We start from the raw sequence: 18,918 nt of genomic DNA, 5'->3' as shown, positions 1-18,918 counted from the left end.
ATAGGTCGCTAAACATATTAGCGCATTTCTCACACTAATGCCGCGCGTCCCCCGAACTTACTGATACAAGTTACTAATTATTAACGTCCGTATTATGTGTCCATATTTAAAAGAGTAAGACTGTACAATTGTTGCGGAATTCGGGTTTATATCCTTCTATAACAAAAAACAGATGAAGTTCGTTACAACCGTTTAGAATTCTAAAGAACAATTAGTAATTGAATCGAAATATCATACAAAATGAAGTTTGTAGGCCTATGTAGAAGATCCCTATATTGCTAAACCTGCAATGGTTAGACATAATTATTCCAGACTGATTCTATATATTATTGTGACTTTAACAAAAACTCAAACTCAAAATAACTTTATTCATATAGGTAAACAAGTACACTGATGAACGTCAACAGAAAAGATATTAAATTGATTCTAAATTTAAATTTACTACCAGTTTGCAAGTCAAGGGCGTAGAGCGGGCAAGAAGAACTGGCAAGAAACTCTCCGCCACTCTTTTTAATCGCTAAGTTTTGTGTCATACAGATTGTCTGATTTGGACTATAAATCCCAAAGATTTGGATCATTTAAATATTCGTCAGATTTATAAAAAGCTTTATTGATTAATTTATGTTTAACGAGAGCTTTGAATTTATTCAGTGATAATTCTTAAATTGCGCTTGGTTTGTTGTAAAAAGCATTTTATTCAAAAAGCAAGCAGGAGAAACAAATAAAAATCTGGTGCACGCATTTTGGGGCACATTAATCACGTGTGACGTGATGTTTTTTAAATTTTTTTAATCCCTCCCTCTCCCATGGTGACACGTGGTGAGGTTTAAGACTAATCCACCATAAATCACGTGTATTTTTAGTACCTATAAAGAATCTTAATTTTTTATATAATATTACTTTGTTGAATATCAACGTCGGTTTCATCACGCGCACTACGCAGAGAATCTCTCTTGATCTACAGTTCGATCATTTTTCTAAGCCACTTTTCGGTTTAGAAATCACGCGTTTGACGAAAACATAAGTAAGTACCTACACGTGATATCTCACTATAGCCGCCCTCCGCCTTTCGAAATTTCGTTATTTTGGCCCAGTCGTTAAAAGGTTGTAGCGACTGGTTTTTTTCCTTATATAAACTTCTCCTTGTGGCATATTCATATATACCTATATACCTACAAACCAACATTTCCTAAATTATTTTGATTGGATTTAGACAAATTCTAATCTATCTGTAATTTCATCGAACCTCGTCAGTTAGGGTTAGGTATATTTTCAACACTCGTAATCTACAAGACGATCGAATAATTTCAATTATTTTTTAAACATAAATCATACTTATATCCAAAAATATAAAAAATGCAACACAAAATGTTCAATAAATCCTGATGAAACTAGTTTGTTACTTTATGTCAAAACTCAAGACAACACTTTTTACAATATGTATTTACTATCTCTAATATCTATTAAAATAACTGTTAAACGTGGAATGCAGTTAAATTAATTGGATAGTCAAAATGTCTTATGGTTTGGTAATTGTTCTAAAACCGCATTCATTAATATCACCACAATAATTCATTAATTCGAACGTATAAAAATTTTGGTTGAACCAATATCTCATCATTCAGAAATCGTGTACTCTCAAATTCAGTAGTGCAAAAGAAATTTCATTATGTTTTGCTTTACGATTCTCGCCTCTGTTCTCATTGCGACAAGTAAGTGTAATATTTAAAAAAATATATTATTTTTTAATTTTAAAGTGTGTGTTGTTTACTAACTACTATTTAATTTATTTTAGGCTATGCTGCTGAAGAAGTTGCTCCATCCGTCGCACCATCAGAACTAGCCACGCCATGTTCTCGCAGGAACCTATACGCTAAGGTGGAAGGCCAGTGTGACGCCTATGTAGAATGCATAGTAAGTATTACTTCAGAACGAAATATAAAATAAATAGGAAGTTCATAGAGTAGGGAAAAAAGGAGTTATTTAGGTCGTCCGTTGCACAACGATTTTTCATATTTTTTTTTTATTATATTTCATTTTTTTAGGACTTCGTACCTGTTCAAAAGTCATGCCCAGATGGCCTTCACTACGACGCAAGCGTCCCTTGGCCCAACTACCCTTGTGGCTACCCCACTGACGTGCCTTGCAGAGACAGAAGTGTTGCTCGTATGTATCTGTGTTAACAAGCTACCATTTTAAAGATACATTGATATAATGACATCAATAAAACTTTGCGATAATAATTAACCTAACTCCTTGCATTTTGAAGTTATACCTACTTCTTTTGGCGCGTTAGGGAAAAATTACGAGAGTAAATTTTTACGATGCGCGCGCACACCGTCACAAAAAACCGACACCCTGAAGTTAGCTATAGTCAACATTTTAGTTTTTTTGAAGTAATACTTCTTTTGGCGCGTTAGGGAAAAATGATGAGAGTAAATTTTTTCTATTGTTAGAGTCGTTTTTTCTACAAACGTAGAATAAGACAAAAGATAAAATTTTTGAAAAGATTTTTATCTTGTTATGCCAACGAAGTATAATTTCTAACGCGTGTACATAAGTACACATACGTCTTTTACTCTATTACAGAAGCCCCAAAGCCAACACCTGACTGCCCTCACCAGTACGGATACTTCCCCTCCCCTAGCGCTCACCCATCTGACTGCGGCCAGTACCGCATGTGCATAGCAGGTGTGGCCGTGGATATGGTATGCCCCACTGGGCTTGCTTTCAACTTCGAGACCAGCCGTTGTGACTGGGCCTTCCTTGTGAAGTCTTGTGACGTTGCAAGTAAGTATAAGAAAAAGCGTTTTCTGCCCCCGATTTTATGTTCAGCCCTGCGATTCTGTAACTCACTTCACGAACTCACACAGCGGTTTTCGCATCGGCGGTCGCTCTCAAATCAGTCGTGAAGCAGTCATTTTATGATTTAGCATTCTGAAAAGGTGGGAGCTTGTACTTTATTGTTTATCAGAATGCCAAATCATAAAATGACTGCTTCACGACTGATTTGAGAGAGACCGCCGATGCGAAAACCGCTGTGTGAGTTCGTGAAGTGAGTTACAGAATCGCAGGGCTGCTGCTCGTTGGAAGTCACCCAAAGTAAAGAATCCAAATGCTTTGACAGATTTTAAATGACAACTAATTCGTGGGATAATTTAGAAGGACATATTTATATATATAATTCTTCTGTGAGTGTGTATGTCACTGAACTTCTCTCAAACGACTGGACCGATTTTGATGAAATGTTTTGTGTGTGTTCAAGGGGATCTGGGAATGGTTTAGATTCACAAATCAGCCCGCCAGATGGCGCTGCAGTCGGTACTTTCATACTTTGCTTTACTAATTGCTTGAAATATCATGCAGGACAACGTCTGTCGGGTCCACTAGTACTCTATAATTTCTTGTAAAAGTCATAATGTATTTGAACCTTAATTATTATTTTTCTTTCAGCATTCCTTGGATACCAATGCCCTCCGCCCAGTTTTGACGAGAGTGGTAATCCCGTTGTAACTAACCACAAGTAAGAGTTCTATTAATTTTATAAATATATATATATGAATCATAATAAAAAAAATATGCAATCTTTGTTAATAAAATAATATTTTAAAGTGTGTTCATGACAATACATGAAAATACCAAATGCCCTTTTAAGATTTGAATTTTTCTTATGTTTTTTATTCGTAGGTACGATGGTAACTGCTTTGCTTTCTACTCTTGCCAAGAGGGTCGTGGCCGCCTACTCGCTTGCGACCCAGGTCTGGCCTTCGACCCTATCACAAGCCACTGCGTGGATGCTGACAGAGTGCCTTGTGAAACCGACATCGCTGTTCCGCGATCTTCTGAATCTAAACCTTAATTTTTCAATAAAATATTATCAATATTTTTGTATCATTCTTAATCATTAAACACTACTAATAATGGCGTTAATAATAAGTAGATTGAAAACAATGAATATAAACTAACAACTGAAAAAGTATTAATTCGGTTAATTGAATAGTATAGTCAAGTACTAAGTTTAGTTTAGTTAAACTAAATTAGACTTGTAGTGTACCAAAAATTAGGTATAGAACATGCAATTGTTATATATATTATAATGAATAAGAAATATTTACTAATGAATAAGAACTCACAAATGTATTTAATAAATCTCCTAAATAAACCGAACCTCAATCCTATACGTCGTAACCTCCGTATTCGGTTTTTTTCTTCTTCTTTTCTCAGAATCCCATGAAAATCCCTTTAACATTCCGTAACACCACACTAGATTGCAAATTAGTTTAGACTAGTAGTTTACTAACTAACTAAACTAACTAGCAGTTTGTTCAAAATTGGACATCTATTACGACAATTATAATATTTTATTTGGTTACTAGTTGTAACCTGTAAAAAGTTATAACATTTTGTATTCCCGTAAGATGTTTAACATACCAATCAAAACAGGCTGGGAAGCCTGGCGCTGGTATCTTTTACTTAAAAAGGTCTATCAAACTACAAAAATTAAATTGCAATTCATTACGTATGTCGTATATGCAACTTATAACAAATAAACATATTTTCACTGAGTATGTTCCATAATCTCGTGGGACATAAAAGAAAATATTGGACACAACCCAGCGATTATCTCGTGGTGCCTTAACTCAACACATCACAGGGCACTGGGTCCACAGATAAAACTAAATACATATAATCAAACATAACCATTAAACTATGCTATAATATAACCATGACATACTCGTAATGGTTCATGATTCTGGTAGTAAGAAAGACACAAAAGATATCTCTAATCTAATTACATATACCTACGTGATATGCTTCGTAAAATCATTAGAAGTGAATCACGATGAAACATAATATCGAAACATATTTTTCGATTTTTATTGTTTTGAAAATTTACTTGCTGTGTTTCGTTAACAATTGCCTAGTCATTTCTTCCTAATACCTATCATTTAAAGGTCTTAAGATAACAATTGCATTTTTTAGCATAAAAAATTATGTATGTTACATGGGGGATATAATTTTTTTAGAAAGGCTCAGATGGCATGGCACAAAAAAGTTTGGGAAACACTGATGGAACCCATATTCAAAGTAGAGATAAATCGCTAAGTATGACTCTATCAGTGGTACAAATAAACGTGGTATAAAATGTTATACCAAGAATAAACTAAGAATAAGCAAAATGTCTACTAATAAACCCGGAATAACTTAAACCTAGTATAACGTCGGCGTAACTGTTCATACTAGCGTTATTCCAGCCGCCATCCTAGTATAAGTCTGACACAACCTGAACTAGGACTCACGGATTTTTAATGGAAGCCGTTTAAACAATGTTATGGTAGATTACATGGAGACTCTGGCTATGCTAGCACTACTTATTTATTTACATGTATTTCGAAAACGTAATAGATTTTGACATAAGGGAGTTAAGTCTCGTCTCTAAATCTAACCCTCAATTGTTTTTGTAATTTAAACATTACCAGTATACGTATATAATGAAAACTCTAATATTCACATTGTTATAAGAATAGTGAGTTAATAATGAGTAAAACTTTTTATCTATATTTCATAGCTATAATACTGTGTCCAGTTTGTGTTTCCACCACGCCAACTTTTTTCTATTTAGGATGATGTATAGAATAAATAAATAAAAAATAAATAAGCTAAAAGGCTAAAACATCCGCTTATTACCATTAAATATAAAATTAATGTCATTAATTATAAATTAATTGTTATGTTACCACCTCTTACTTTATACATATTTTAAAAAAGTACTTCTTAATTTAAAATAAAATAAAATAAAATATGTTTATTATGGAACATAAGATACATGTATCACTTATTCCACGTCATTAAATTTGGATTTGTAGGCATCCCTACTCATTGGCAAAGAAGACAGAGGGTGTAGGCCGAGAGAAAAAGCCGGCGTAAAAAACTCTCGGTACTCTTTTAAAATATCAAATCATCAAACAACACTTATTTTAAAACAAATATCGCAAATTAATTAGAGGTAGCCTGTCTAGCACTAGTCCCAGGCCCTTTTATCAACTAGATAATCGTTGACTTTATAGTAAGCCTTTTTACACAGCTTTCCTTTAATACATTTCTTAAATTGAAAGGCAGAGATAAAAGAGCCTCTGGGATTTTATTAAAGAAGAGTATCCCTTTGCCCAAAAAAGAATTACTAACTTTAGATAGTCTAGTACTGGGGAAATTGCAGCCTGCGTTTGTTCCGTTAACATTGTGCGTATGTTCTATTCTAGTAAACTTATCACTATTTTTGTATACATACATAATATTTTCATAAATATATTGCGAGGGAAAGGTAACTATATTAATTTCCTTGAATTTATCTCTAAGAGATTCCCTACATTTTAAATTATAGATTGCACGAATAGCCCTCTTCTGCAGGATGAAAATAGTTTCGACATCAGCAGCATGACCCCATAATAATAAGCCATAAGTCATTAAGCTATGAAAGTAACTAAAATAAACAAGTCTAGCTGTATCGACATCAGTTAGTGAGCGAATTTTTTTAACCGCGTAGGCTGCAGAACTAAGTCTCTTCGCCAATCCGTTAATATGAGGGGACCACTGAAGTTTTGAATCCATGGTGATTCCGAGAAATACAGTTGTATCATCCAGATTCACTTCCTCATTGTTTATTGGTCTAGTATCCATAACCCTTGCATTTTTTGCAGAAAATTTAATGCATTTTGTCTTTTTTGCATTAAGTAGAAGGTTATTCATACTAAACCAATGGACAATCGAAGATAGAGCATTGTTTACATCGTCAAAATTTGTTATTTGTCGTTTGATTTTAAAAATCAAGGACGTGTCATCCGCAAACAAAACTATCTGATGTTTTCTTTCTACCATGAAAGGTAGATCATTTATATAAAAGAGAAAGAGGAAAGGGCCAAGAATTGAGCCCTGTGGTACCCCCATATCTACTTCCGACCCAGAGGACCTCTTACCATTCACTTCAACCTTCTGAGTTCTTCCGTGTAAATAGGAAGTCAGAAGATTCAGTGCGGTATTCTTGATGCCATAATGACGGAGTTTCCCGATTAAGGTCTCGTGTTGGACACAATCAAATGCTTTGGATAAGTCGCAGAAAACACCTAAAGCATCATGCGACTCCTCCCAAGCCTTAACTATATATCTATATAACTCAACACCGGCATCGGCTGTCGAGCGACCCTTGGTAAAACCGAACTGATTATTATGTAATAATTTGTTTACGTTAAAATGACTTACCAGTTGATTTAATATAATTTTTTCAAATATTTTACTACAAGTAGGTAGTACGGAAATTGGTCTAAAGTTACTGGGGTCGGACATACTACCTGATTTAAATAAAGGAATAACTTTACTATGTTTCATTAGATCGGGAAACTCGGCACTTTTAATACAATTGTTGAAAATTATAGCTAGTAATTTTAAGTCTATTGAAATTTAAAACTGGTAGAGCAGTGTTAGCCTGGCTTAGGAATCTTAGCCTTCAGCCCTGAGATTCTGTAACTCACTTTTCGAATTCACACAGCAGTTTTGGCATTTTAATAAACAATAAACTACAAGCTCCCACCTTTTCAGAATGCCAAATCATAAAATGACTGCTTCACGACTGATTTGAGAGAGACCGCCGCGCCATTGCGAAAACCGCTGTGTGAGTTCGAAAAGTGAGTTACAGAATCGCAGGGCTAGTCGTGATTTGATGTTCTACTGTTTGATAATATTTTTTAGGCAGTGATCCGCCTTCCGTGTTCGTCAAAACACGACGTATATTTTATACTATTGCCGGTTGTCGCACGCTGTTTCCTTCACCTTCCAGCAATTTAGAAATATCTAGTTGTCCAGATTCAGAGTGTGAACATTAGAATGGAAAATCGCCTTTAATCACTACGTTATCAGTCCTTTAACACTTGCAATTTTATCTAAACCGTAATGCATTTATGAAATGTGATGTGGTTTTCTAAGCTATTATTATAAAATTGGTTTCTCATTAAGTCTCATTTACTGATGAGATAGTATATTAGTGAACTAATTCGAACGATAAATAGGTATAATTCCATTATATAAAAATCAACTTTCATACTGTCTTTACAATTGATCAAATAACGTTGTGTTTATTAACTCGTCGTATTCAATGATTCAATTATGTTAGGAAAACGATTATTATTTATTTTATTGCCGTTAATTGTCTTGGGTAAGTGATATTATTTTTTATTTAGAATACAGTTATGTCACACAAACATAATTTAACTGACCATAAGTTAATGTTTTATTGGCTATAAATTTACGATTTATTATGTGTAGGTATAGAGATCGTTTCTTGGGTTTTATATACTTATAAAATCTTCAACACAAAAGCATATCGGGTTACGCTATCATTTACAAAAATTCTTATATAGTATCCAAATAAGTTTACTCCGAATATTAGTCAGAAAATATAGATGAATTAAATTAACTAAAGAAAAAAATTAAACGCTTTTTATTACAGTCCACGGGCAAACTGGTTCCGCCCGGGATTGGAGGTTTAGAAGGCCTTCAAGGTTCCCTGCTCGTGTAGTGCCAAGACCTGGTTACGTTTCAAGACCTACAACATTTGCACCAAGACCTGAAATAACAAGTGAGGTGCGACCACATGTAACCGTTTCTACTACGCATTGGCCATCATCCACTTATTCTCCACCTATACGCGGTCCTTCATTCAACAGGCGACCTAACATTGTATGGTCTAGACCATTCATAGCCAGCTCCCCAAAACCGAAACCAGCCGTCACCGTCGTAGTTCTTCCTGGTTCTCATTCCCATGTACTGCCCACATCACCCCGACCATATTATGTATACCCCGAAAAGCCGACTTCAAAACCCGCTGATATTCCACTTGCGCCCGAATCGGACCTATTATATTCAAAACCCGAATCTCAACCACTCAATGAACCTGATGTATCATCCAGTTCTAAGCCGATAAGTGGTAATTTTGAGCCAGAAATCAAACCTTCTCCAAAACCCTCTATTGAAGTTGAACCTGTATCACAACCTCTTAAGCCTGAAAATGTGGTCTCACGTGTTCCTGAGTCACAACCTGAAGTCAAACCTGAATCACAACCCAAACCTCATGTTGAAAATGAAACACCTAGCCCAGAACCTCAGGTGAAACCAAGACCTGAACTAGAAGAAGAACCGAGGCTGAAACCTCAGATAGCACCTAGGCCTGAACCACAAGTGGAACCTAAACCGGAACCACAAGTGGTACCTATACCAGAACCACAATTGGAACCTAAACCGGAACCACAAGTGGTACCTATACCAGAACCACAAGTGGTACCTATACCAGAACCACAATTGAAACCTACACCAGAACCAGAAGTGGAACCTGAACCCGAACCACAAGTGGAACCTAAACCTGAACCCGAATCTTCATCTGAGCCCATACCGGAAGTTACTTCTGAACGATTTGATGAAGTTGGACTTTCTGGGCCCGAAGCATCTCCGGCTCCAGAGTTACCACCCGGAGTTTCACCATCTTCAAAACCTGCTTTAGAATCAGAATCCTCATTCAAACCTTCAATTGAACCAATCCCAGTATCTGTAGTGCCGGCAGAAATGTCTTCTACACCTTATGCTGAAGTTCCATCCGAGCCTTCTCGTCAATCTTCAACGCCAAGCCCATTTCCACTTACACCAGAAGCATCATCGGAGGGCGAGTTATTAGATCACTCAGAAGTTCCGTCTAACCAAATACGACTTAAATATATACCTGGCATTGGTAATTCACGTAATCCTATTTCAGCCACCTGGTCAAAGCCTAGTTGGTTCCCTAAGCCTTCTAAGAAACCAGAACATCCAAATCCCTGGAAACCAACCCCAATCCCAATATTCCATCTACCCTCGAGAATAAGTACCATTCAGCCACAACCAAAAGCTACTCCACAAAAGCCAGTCTATGTCCCTGCACGACCTGTACCAACAGCAAGAACACCAAGCGATGCTTTTGACGTAATGGCCTTGATGGATTATCAATGTCATGAGCCTTATGGCTACTTTGCAGTACCAACAGAGTGCGATGCTTTCATAGAATGCAATGTGAGTTTCCGTATATTTAAAATTTTATTTTTCAAATATTGTAGTAAATAAGTCATTAATAACTTTAATAATGTTTGTAGTCCAATAGAGCAAGACAAACTAATTGCCCGGATGGACTTCACTTTAATCCTAAAGCTGTATGGCCAGAATATCCATGTGCTTATCCGTCAGAAGTTCAATGTGCCGCTCATTATGCGAAACGTAAGTTGGAATATAATATATACTGATGATGTAATTTTTAAAAGTAAGTAAACATAATCGATATACGATAATCATAGAAGTTTAATTATATAAAAAACAAAGGGTATTATTAATATTAATCAGAAAAATTAAAGCTTGACATTTTAAATGTAATATAAAAATCTATTTTATTTATTTTATCTTTTAGAGGATCCAAAGCCCACAGCAGAGTGTCCGCGACAATACGGCTATTTTGCTTCTCCATCTGGTGATTGCGGCCAATATATCATGTGTCTAGAAGGCAAAGCTACCAAAATGTCCTGTCCTCCTGGCCTTGCATTCAATTTAAAAACAACTGCTTGCGACTGGCCTGCAAATGTCCCATCATGCAACCCTGTTGGTAAGTATAAAAAGTTATATAAAGCATTAATAAAAAAGATTTCGACATATTACGCAATAAACACAACATTTTAGCAATGTATTAGAAAAATGATCGATTGTACTAACACTTATTTTTTGCTACAGTTTTTAGAGGCTTTACGTGCCCCGTGCCAGACATCGGAGAAAATGGAAAACCTTCCGATCTGATTTATAAATACAGGTATATATGTATATAAATTTACAACAGTGTAGGTGATGATTCTAATTATTTTACTTAAATTTACAAGAAAATTTTTCAATCATCTCTTGTGGTCTTGAGTCTATAATCTATACGTTTACCAAGCCAAGGGGATGGTTGTAAGTGCAAGGGTGTAGACTAACTGATTAGATGTTTGAATAACTTTTACCTACGAATTCGTCTAGCACTAGAGTACATATTGTCTCTAGTAGGACCTTTATTAGGTACTGAAACGATAGGAAGCTATGCTGACCATAATGTTATCCACAAGGATTATCCTTATGGATCATACTCATAAAATAATAAGCAACTGATGATGATGTAGCTATTTATATATTTTACAGATATGGAAAAAGTTGCAAAAAATACATAGCGTGTCAACGAGGAAGTCCACGTCTTCTAAGCTGTGACGAAGGACTTTCTTACGATGAAGCATCTCAAAGTTGTATAGATGACGAATTTGTTAAAGATTGCTCTTAATAAAATGTTATTTTATAAATAATGACGAATATTACAAAAAAATTGTGTAATAGTTGGAAATAAAATAAAATCGATTAAATTTACTTTTTATCTTTGTTGAATATACTTGACGACACTGTTACGTCACTATAGTCAGACAGTAAACATCTTGATACTTACTATAAAAAAATAAATATAATTTTTGTGAATAAGGCTATGTTCACATGTAACGCGCGTTAACGCGCGTCAACGCGCGATCAAATTTGAAGAGCGTTCAGATGATGAGCGCTAACGCGCGTTGCGAGAGTACTCGTCACTCGTCAGTCTAGTTCGGTAGAACGTAGAAAATGGACGTGGAAGAGGCTATTATTTTGTGGTTATATTATAAAGAAAAATATAGAAAAAGAAAACGTACACATTGGGTTCATCCAATTTTGAAAAAAAATACAAATTATATTATATTTTTTATACAAATTTGCTATATTCCAACTTGCTGGCCTTTTTTCTACTTCATCGATCAGTAAGTCGATGTCAATATCTTCAATTTCACTCATTTTAAATGCGAGAACAAAATATAATTACGAAAATTAATAAAATTACATGCGATCGCGATGAAAGCGCGCGCTCATCTGAACAGCAAACGGACATTACATTAATATCAAAGCGCGCGTCAACGCGCAATCGCCTGCGTCTAGAGACTTTTTCTCTGAGCGCCGCGTTGACGCGCGCTCATGTGAACAGTTGTATGAAAATACCACAATGTCTAGTCGCGCGATTTGAAAACGCGCGTCAAGTTTTTGCCATCTGAACATAGCCTAAATGAAATGACGCGCCTGGACTTGGACTGGACTAACAGAAAACTGTTATTTGAGATATTTATCGGTTCTTAAAACTAAGTGACACATCTGATACGATAACGTACATACCTGTAGGGGAAAGTTGGATAATACCGAGCCTCTAAGGACTTGGACCTATAATTAGGATACTGTTTGATATTAAAAGAAACAAAATAGAGAAATTTGTTGGACATTTATTTAGGTACGCATACCGTATAACAAAAACTTCCAAAATTTAAACAAAATGTTATTATTGTCAATTTAAAAAAAAAATTATGACGCGGTATTGTTAAACTGGTCTGATAATATCGTGCCCACATTAATTGCATACAAATGGGTAAGTAATAAAAGTAAAAGTAAAAAAATGAATACCATTCTAAGTAATTTTCTTGCGTGAAGATAGGGAGACCCAAATCTTTTTCTAGAAATTAAATCAGTATATATGTCCATAACTCTTTTATCGAGGTAAAAACAAGTTAATGTAAATAAAACATCAATTTCATAGTTTACAATTTCGCGCCCTATTAACGTGGAATTATCAAAATAGATCATTTTATTTTTGTAACCTCAAAATTATATGGAATATATTATAGTACATATGTAAAAACGTATTCTGACATAAATTCTACAGGTAAACAAGCATTAAAAATGTATGGTATCAAAGTATTACAATATAAATACAGTATCCGAAACTACACGAAAAATTATAAGGAGTGACGAAGAAAACATCTACAGCGCATACTATCTCCGTAGTCGCGCGGACCGTGATGGCGGTGCGCGGGGAAGGGTGTAGGATAGTTTTTTACTTACGCTGCCGCGCGGAATTATCAACCGCGCGGTATTTTCCAACTCTCCCCTAACGAAATTTTACATTGTTATCTCATAGTTTATGGATGTACGATAAACTAAAGAGGTTATTTATTAAAATTTAAAACTAAAACTGACTAAATTTAGACTAGATGTTAATGGATAGAAGAGGAAGTTAAGCCGATCAATAACATTTGATATTAATTTCTTAACTTAAATATATGTGTAAATTAACTAAAGTTTGGTTACATAACTCGCGTAAAAACCAATTTATACTGTCTAGAAGCTGGTTCACATAACCGCGGAACCGCCACGCCGCTTTTTATTCCGCACAGACTCTTCAAATTATCTGATAGATACTAAAATAGTTTTTTCAGTAAAAGATATATGAATCTATTGTATTTATTTATTTTCTAAGAAAAAAACAAGAATCTGCATTTTGAATAATATTATCTACGTTTTGGTTTTATATTATCTGCGTGCTCTATAGACCTAAATTTTGAAACAAAACCGCGATTTTTGTATATTTTGTCAAGTTAAGTCGCAGAAAACGAAATTTTTTTTAATGCCGACTTAAATTTTAATTTATTTTTGCTGTCATTTTGCCCAATAAATTTTATAAAATAGTATAATTTAATTATACAACATAAGACCAAGTGAATCATGAAACAGACTAAAAGAGGGGCGGCGGCGCGACGTTTGTTAGCGCAGCCCTGCTTGGTGCGCTTCGCTAATCGAAACATCAAGACATTAAATTACATCAACTAGAACAAGTGACTTCGCCCCTTTTGAAAGTATTTTTATAAAAACTAGAAGAAAGTGTTATTTAATTATACTAATTATAAGCCGTGGGCTTCAAATTGTTACCACATTATGCAGACTTAATAACCACGTTAAAATGTGTAGGCTAAATGTTTATAATTTAATTTCTACTCGGATTACAGTCCCGTGATTTTATGTCAAATTAATTACGCTCAATATGGATGATTCTTATATCATAGCAAATTTTTATGACTTGTGTCGACTATGTTTGGTTAAAAGTGGACTTACACTGTCGATTTTTGGCAATACTCCTGATGATGAAGATAACAAATCACTCAACTCGAAAATCTCAGAATGCTTGGATCTTCAGGTTTGTATCTAATTTTATTATACAACTGAAATACAGGTTTTATTTGTAACACACTAACCTACTACATTTATTTGTTTTAGTTGGATCCCAATGATGGCCTTCCTACAAGAATTTGCTATAAATGTTTATTTAAAGTTGACACATGCTCTAAGTTTAAATCATTGTGTTTAGAAAGTGAAGTCAGATTAAAACATATAACTAATCAAGTTAATGACCTCAATACCTCAAATTCATCTGAATTTAACTATGTGAATGCGGAGCATAAGCAACAGACTGAAAATTATATTGTAGAAGATAGTGTTGTAATGGTAGTGGATCCAAGTCTTGACTATGATTCTTCTGAGGAATCAGAAAATGTTGAACAAGGAGAAACAGATGTTGTAGAACAAGACAACATCCCAGAGGTAGAACACGTTCAAGAATCTTACTTTAAAAATGTTTCAATGTGTCAGTATTGTGATCAAGCATTTATATCCCGAGAAAAATGCAAAGATCATGAAGAAAACTTTCATGACCCTAACCGCCCCTATAAGTGTATAGAGTGTAGTATAGTTTTTGCAGAAAGAAACTTGTTTGTTGGCCACATTAAAACTGTTCATGGAAGTGATAAGCCATATCATTGCCCAGAATGTGATAAATGCTTTGGCCGCCGCTCTGATTTGAGAAAACATTCAATTGTCCATACTGGTATTAGGCCATATCAGTGTCAATACTGTTTAAAAAGTTTCTCTCGTAATACAAACTTGAGCAAACACTTGAGAATTCATGCAGGCCATAAACCTCATGTATGTCCAAAGTGTCCTCGAAGTTTTGTGGCAAAAGGAGATTTACAGCGACATATTTTAATTCACTCTGGAACAAAACCCTATGCCTGCCAGAACTGTCCATTAACTTTTGGTAGAAAAGATAAACTTGTAAAACATGAACTAAGACATGTAGGAGTAACATCATCTCATGGGAATGAAGAAAATAATGATATGGTGGTTAGTGTAAATCCATATAGCAATTTGATGTCTTCCCCTAACGAACATTTGAATTCTAATGACTTTGAGCTTCCTAGAGTTCCTGATCATATTGCTGGAGAAGGCAGTTTTTTAAATCATTTACAAAAGGCTCCATCAACGTCTAACAAACAATTACAAAGTTCACCTACTAAGCAAAAGTCTCCTAATAGTAAAAATAAGCCTAAAAATATAAAATGTCATCAATGCCCTAAAAGGTTTTCATCTCTTGATGCCTACAAGACTCATGTATCTATCTCACACATTGGATCACGAGTTTTCCAATGTAAAGTTTGTTTTAAAAAATTTGCTAGAAAAAGAGAACTAGACCGGCATGCCTCTGTCCATACAACAGGGAAACTTTTTAACTGCAGTCAGTGTGATAAACAGTTTACAAGAAAGGACAGACTTGACAGGCATGAGCAAACTCATGATTGTTTAGTGGTGAATATGCCTTGCATTGAGTGTGGTGCAACATTTGAAAAGAAACCTGATTTAGTAGCACATATTAAATCTCATTTTACAGATAATTTTGATGATAAAGTAACAGAAACTCAAATAAAAAAAGAAAATGAACAAGATTTTCCAATGGAAGAAAATAATATGTATGATCTAGAGACATGAGTTTTTTTAAAACAAAATATGTATTTTTTTTTTATATTTAACACTACATTACAGTACCTAAGATTAACATTCATATATTCAGACATTAATGTTATGTTTTAATTCTTATTTAAATGATAATGTTATAATTGTACTTAATTGTAAAACAAAAAATATTGTCTCTTTGTAGTAATAGCACCCATTATCATCTTATGAATAACTTCGTCCACACAGCTATTAATTCTTAAATATAACCATTATTAATATTGTAAATAATTATGTCAACTGTAACATTGATTAAGTGAATACAAATTTATAATCACTATTTATGAAAAAATTGACATTGTTAAACATTTATCATAACCATTTATTACTTTTTTTCTGGACATTGTGTTATTATTCATTTATTGTTTACCGATTATGATATACTGATTTTATTATCAATTACAATAATCATATGGTCAATTAAAAAACCTAAATCTAGGACAATTTACATCTCTCTTAAATAACATAGCACTGCATACACCAATGACAAGATTCAATTTCTATAGTATATTCCAAAATTGTTGCTTACATTGATAATAATTTAGAGGTAAATAACATTATATCTAAACCAAATACTTAAAATATTTTATTTATCCAGCTAAGGGATTTGCATGTATTGTAACTGATGTTATTCTGGCTTCACTTAAAGGTTTAAAGTTTTTAGGATTGATAGGCATCTTTTCTAAGTCATCAAGAGCTTCAAAACCATCAATGACCCTGAAACAAAAAGTGAAGTATACAAATATTATGTTTGTTGACAAGTAGTCCTATTCTGTTTCCTAAGCGATTTCTTAAGTTTGATCATAGAAAGCCATAGTTATCTGGATCAAAGTTAACTTAAAAATAAGATTGATGGAAAATTACCTTCCAAAAAGGGTATATTTTAAATCCAAATGTGGTTGTTCTCCATATGTAATGAAAAATTGGCTACCATTTGTATTTGGTCCATTATTTGCCATACTAACCATTCCTCGAGCATTATGCTGAAACAAAATTTTTATTATATATTATTCCATTGAAATGATTCAATTGGCACACAAATTATTTACTTTGTATTTTGGAACTAAAATGAGATATGTCTTGCACAAATATGTCTAAGATTTCAGACCTTAGTCCCTTATATATATGAAAAATAATGAAAACTTGATGCTTTTAAGTCATACCTTTAATTCTTCTTTAAATTCATCCTCAAATTTTCTACCCCATATAGATGTACCCCCTTTACCAGTACCTGTAGGGTCACCAGTTTGTACAATAAAGCCCTGAGAAATAAAAAGAAACGTGATAACAAATTGTTCATATATCTTTCAATTGATGAACACTCATTTTAACAAACCTTAATGTTTCTGTGAAATAGGCAACCATTATAATAATCACTAGCACATAAAGCTAGAAAATTTTCACAAGCCTTGGGACACTGTTCACAAAATAGTTCGATTTTAAGGTCGCCGACATCACTGTGCAATGTAACAGACATTTTTTAAATTTAAATAAATAATAATTAATATTATAAAAGTTTTATCTGATCATAGAGTAGGTTTATTATTGAGATTTATGAATTATGATAACTTAATAGTTGATTTCTGTCATGTGTCAACGGTGACACATAACTAAACGCATTTTTCAGGATTTTATGGCGGTACGCAGTACGAGACCGGAGACGTTTAAGCAGTTTTATTTTCGGACACTAGATTTAATTTATTATTTTTAATCGTTAAAATTTTCAATTGTTCATGATCTAATTTTATTCAAATCGTCCCCATGTTATGCACAATACAATCAATATGGAAGAACCAAAAAAAATAGTTTTTATTTGTAAGGCGTCCTAAGCGTAGGAGAATGAAAATATGTATAGTGTTATTTTTTTTTATAGAAGGTAGTATAATCCTATTAGGCTACTTTCTGAAAGTTGGCGGCGAGTTAAAATACGTTACTAATTAGTCCATTGAAATGTTACAGTTTGAGGGCCAAACTGAACATTTGATAGAGGACGCAATTTTATTTATGGGACATGTAGGGGAAGAAGCTTAACTTCAAGTTTGTTGGGTTGCCGCCCTTGTCCCTCGGCCGCCATGTTGGATAAAGGGGTGAAAACACGTTTATGGCTATATCTCCTAAACTATCTATCGTACATAAAATTTGTAAAGACAAGCAATGTCACCGTCGGGCGTCGCTATTTATCCACTGCAAATTGCAATCGGCAAACTCGCCCAGGCGTCAGTGCAAAGAAGTGACTTTTAATCCGCAACAATTTTCCTTTTAGACCAGTGCAGATAGCCTTTAAAATAAATAAAAAGTGAAAAAAAATAATAGTAGGATGAAACCTATTGGAAAAGGAGGAGAATATTATAAAAATTAAAGGAAAAATAATTTACGGGCGATCTGAGGTCGGGAAGGGGTGGGGGGTGAAAAACCAAGTGAATTTGAATTTTTCACATAAATTTTGAGGTTATGTGAAAAATGTGTGAATACAAAAGTTTTAGATCTTTTTATTACCTACAACTTTGCCATTTAACTTTCTTCGATAGGACTTTTAGTTTTGCCGGAAATCGAGATAAACCGTTTTTTACCCTTAAAACTCCCACCATTCCCAACTCCCAGACCATTTTAATAGCGATAATTATACGATAAGGAATATTAAGGACCACGTCTGCCACCATGGTACCGTGGACCGCTGCGTTGTCAATTGACAACCCCTTAGAAATGTAAAAAAAACAGATATACTATATCATTTGCTACATTTTTTTACAGCTTTTTTTACATCTACCTTCTGTGATAATGCAGATACCTGGATTTAAAAAAAATCGTTCTATAAATGGTATTGACCACTAACCCCAGAGGCACGAGCAAATGATTTAGTATCGATTTTTTAGAGATTTAAACCACTGTAACTCAAAAACGCAGCAACGTACGACCTTCATTCATAAAGAAAATTTTGTCGTATTGATCCGAACTTTAATTCCTATAAATAAAAATGAGCAAATCATATAGTTAAATGCTCCCTAGGTAATAGTAATGATTTGTCATTTTACTTTAATTGTCTTTAATACTTAAAAATGAAACAAGATGATGATAGACTGTTATAGGCAAAATTAATTAGAAAAATAAAAGGTCTTTGCGTAGAACCAAGAATGGCGAATAAAACTT

The 18,918-nt window shown here is 34.1% G+C and overlaps 3 protein-coding genes and 1 long non-coding RNA gene across 4 annotated transcripts; 3 read left to right on the top strand and 1 right to left on the bottom strand.

Moving 5' to 3' along the window:
- The first annotated feature begins 2,595 nt into the window (after positions 1–2,595).
- On the top strand, positions 2,596–3,817 carry LOC125056235. Its single transcript, XR_007118023.1, has 3 exons — positions 2,596–2,790; positions 3,454–3,523; positions 3,688–3,817. It is a non-coding gene; the product is annotated as an uncharacterized LOC125056235 (long non-coding RNA).
- Positions 3,818–8,308: 4,491 nt separating this feature from the next.
- Positions 8,309–11,451, top strand: LOC125056295 (proline-rich extensin-like protein EPR1). Its single transcript, XM_047659323.1, has 6 exons — positions 8,309–8,312; positions 8,501–10,089; positions 10,170–10,290; positions 10,478–10,669; positions 10,795–10,870; positions 11,233–11,451. The coding sequence occupies exons 1-6, from the start codon at positions 8,309–8,311 to the stop codon at positions 11,366–11,368; spliced, it is 2,118 nt and encodes a 705-aa protein (XP_047515279.1). The 3' UTR covers positions 11,369–11,451.
- A 2,097-nt stretch (positions 11,452–13,548) lies between these two features.
- LOC125055925 (gastrula zinc finger protein XlCGF57.1-like) lies at positions 13,549–16,346 on the top strand. Its single transcript, XM_047658683.1, has 2 exons — positions 13,549–14,122; positions 14,203–16,346. The coding sequence occupies exons 1-2, from the start codon at positions 13,970–13,972 to the stop codon at positions 15,745–15,747; spliced, it is 1,698 nt and encodes a 565-aa protein (XP_047514639.1). The 5' UTR covers positions 13,549–13,969; the 3' UTR covers positions 15,748–16,346.
- Positions 16,256–17,346, bottom strand: LOC125055926 (peptidyl-prolyl cis-trans isomerase-like 3). Its single transcript, XM_047658684.1, has 4 exons — positions 17,108–17,346; positions 16,935–17,033; positions 16,636–16,754; positions 16,256–16,488 (listed from the first exon to the last, which is right to left on the bottom strand). The coding sequence occupies exons 1-4, from the start codon at positions 17,246–17,248 to the stop codon at positions 16,362–16,364; spliced, it is 486 nt and encodes a 161-aa protein (XP_047514640.1). The 5' UTR covers positions 17,249–17,346; the 3' UTR covers positions 16,256–16,361.
- Positions 17,347–18,918: the final 1,572 nt, after the last annotated feature.

This window comes from Pieris napi, chromosome 14 (assembly GCF_905475465.1).
Source record: "Pieris napi chromosome 14, ilPieNapi1.2, whole genome shotgun sequence".
NCBI lineage: Eukaryota > Metazoa > Arthropoda > Insecta > Lepidoptera > Pieridae > Pieris > Pieris napi.
Note: the sequence above shows the minus strand (reverse complement) of the source record. Positions and strands in the feature narration are given on the sequence as shown.

Bases quoted from the DNA above. Each gene is read 5' to 3' on its own strand.
- LOC125056295 (XM_047659323.1), top strand. The intron at 10,291-10,477 runs GTAAGTTGGAAT...TTTATCTTTTAG, and splicing joins TGCCGCTCATTATGCGAAAC to AGGATCCAAAGCCCACAGCA. The intron at 10,871-11,232 runs GTATATATGTAT...TATATTTTACAG, and splicing joins GATCTGATTTATAAATACAG to ATATGGAAAAAGTTGCAAAA.
- LOC125055925 (XM_047658683.1), top strand. From the start codon at position 13,970: ATGGATGATTCTTATATCATAGCAAATTTTTATGACTTGTGTCGACTA. The intron at 14,123-14,202 runs GTTTGTATCTAA...TATTTGTTTTAG, and splicing joins CAGAATGCTTGGATCTTCAG to TTGGATCCCAATGATGGCCT.
- LOC125055926 (XM_047658684.1), bottom strand. From the start codon at position 17,248: ATGTCTGTTACATTGCACAGTGATGTCGGCGACCTTAAAATCGAACTA. The intron at 16,755-16,934 runs GTATGACTTAAA...ATTTTGTTTCAG, and splicing joins AATTTAAAGAAGAATTAAAG to CATAATGCTCGAGGAATGGT. The intron at 16,489-16,635 runs GTAATTTTCCAT...TTTTTGTTTCAG, and splicing joins AAATATACCCTTTTTGGAAG to GGTCATTGATGGTTTTGAAG.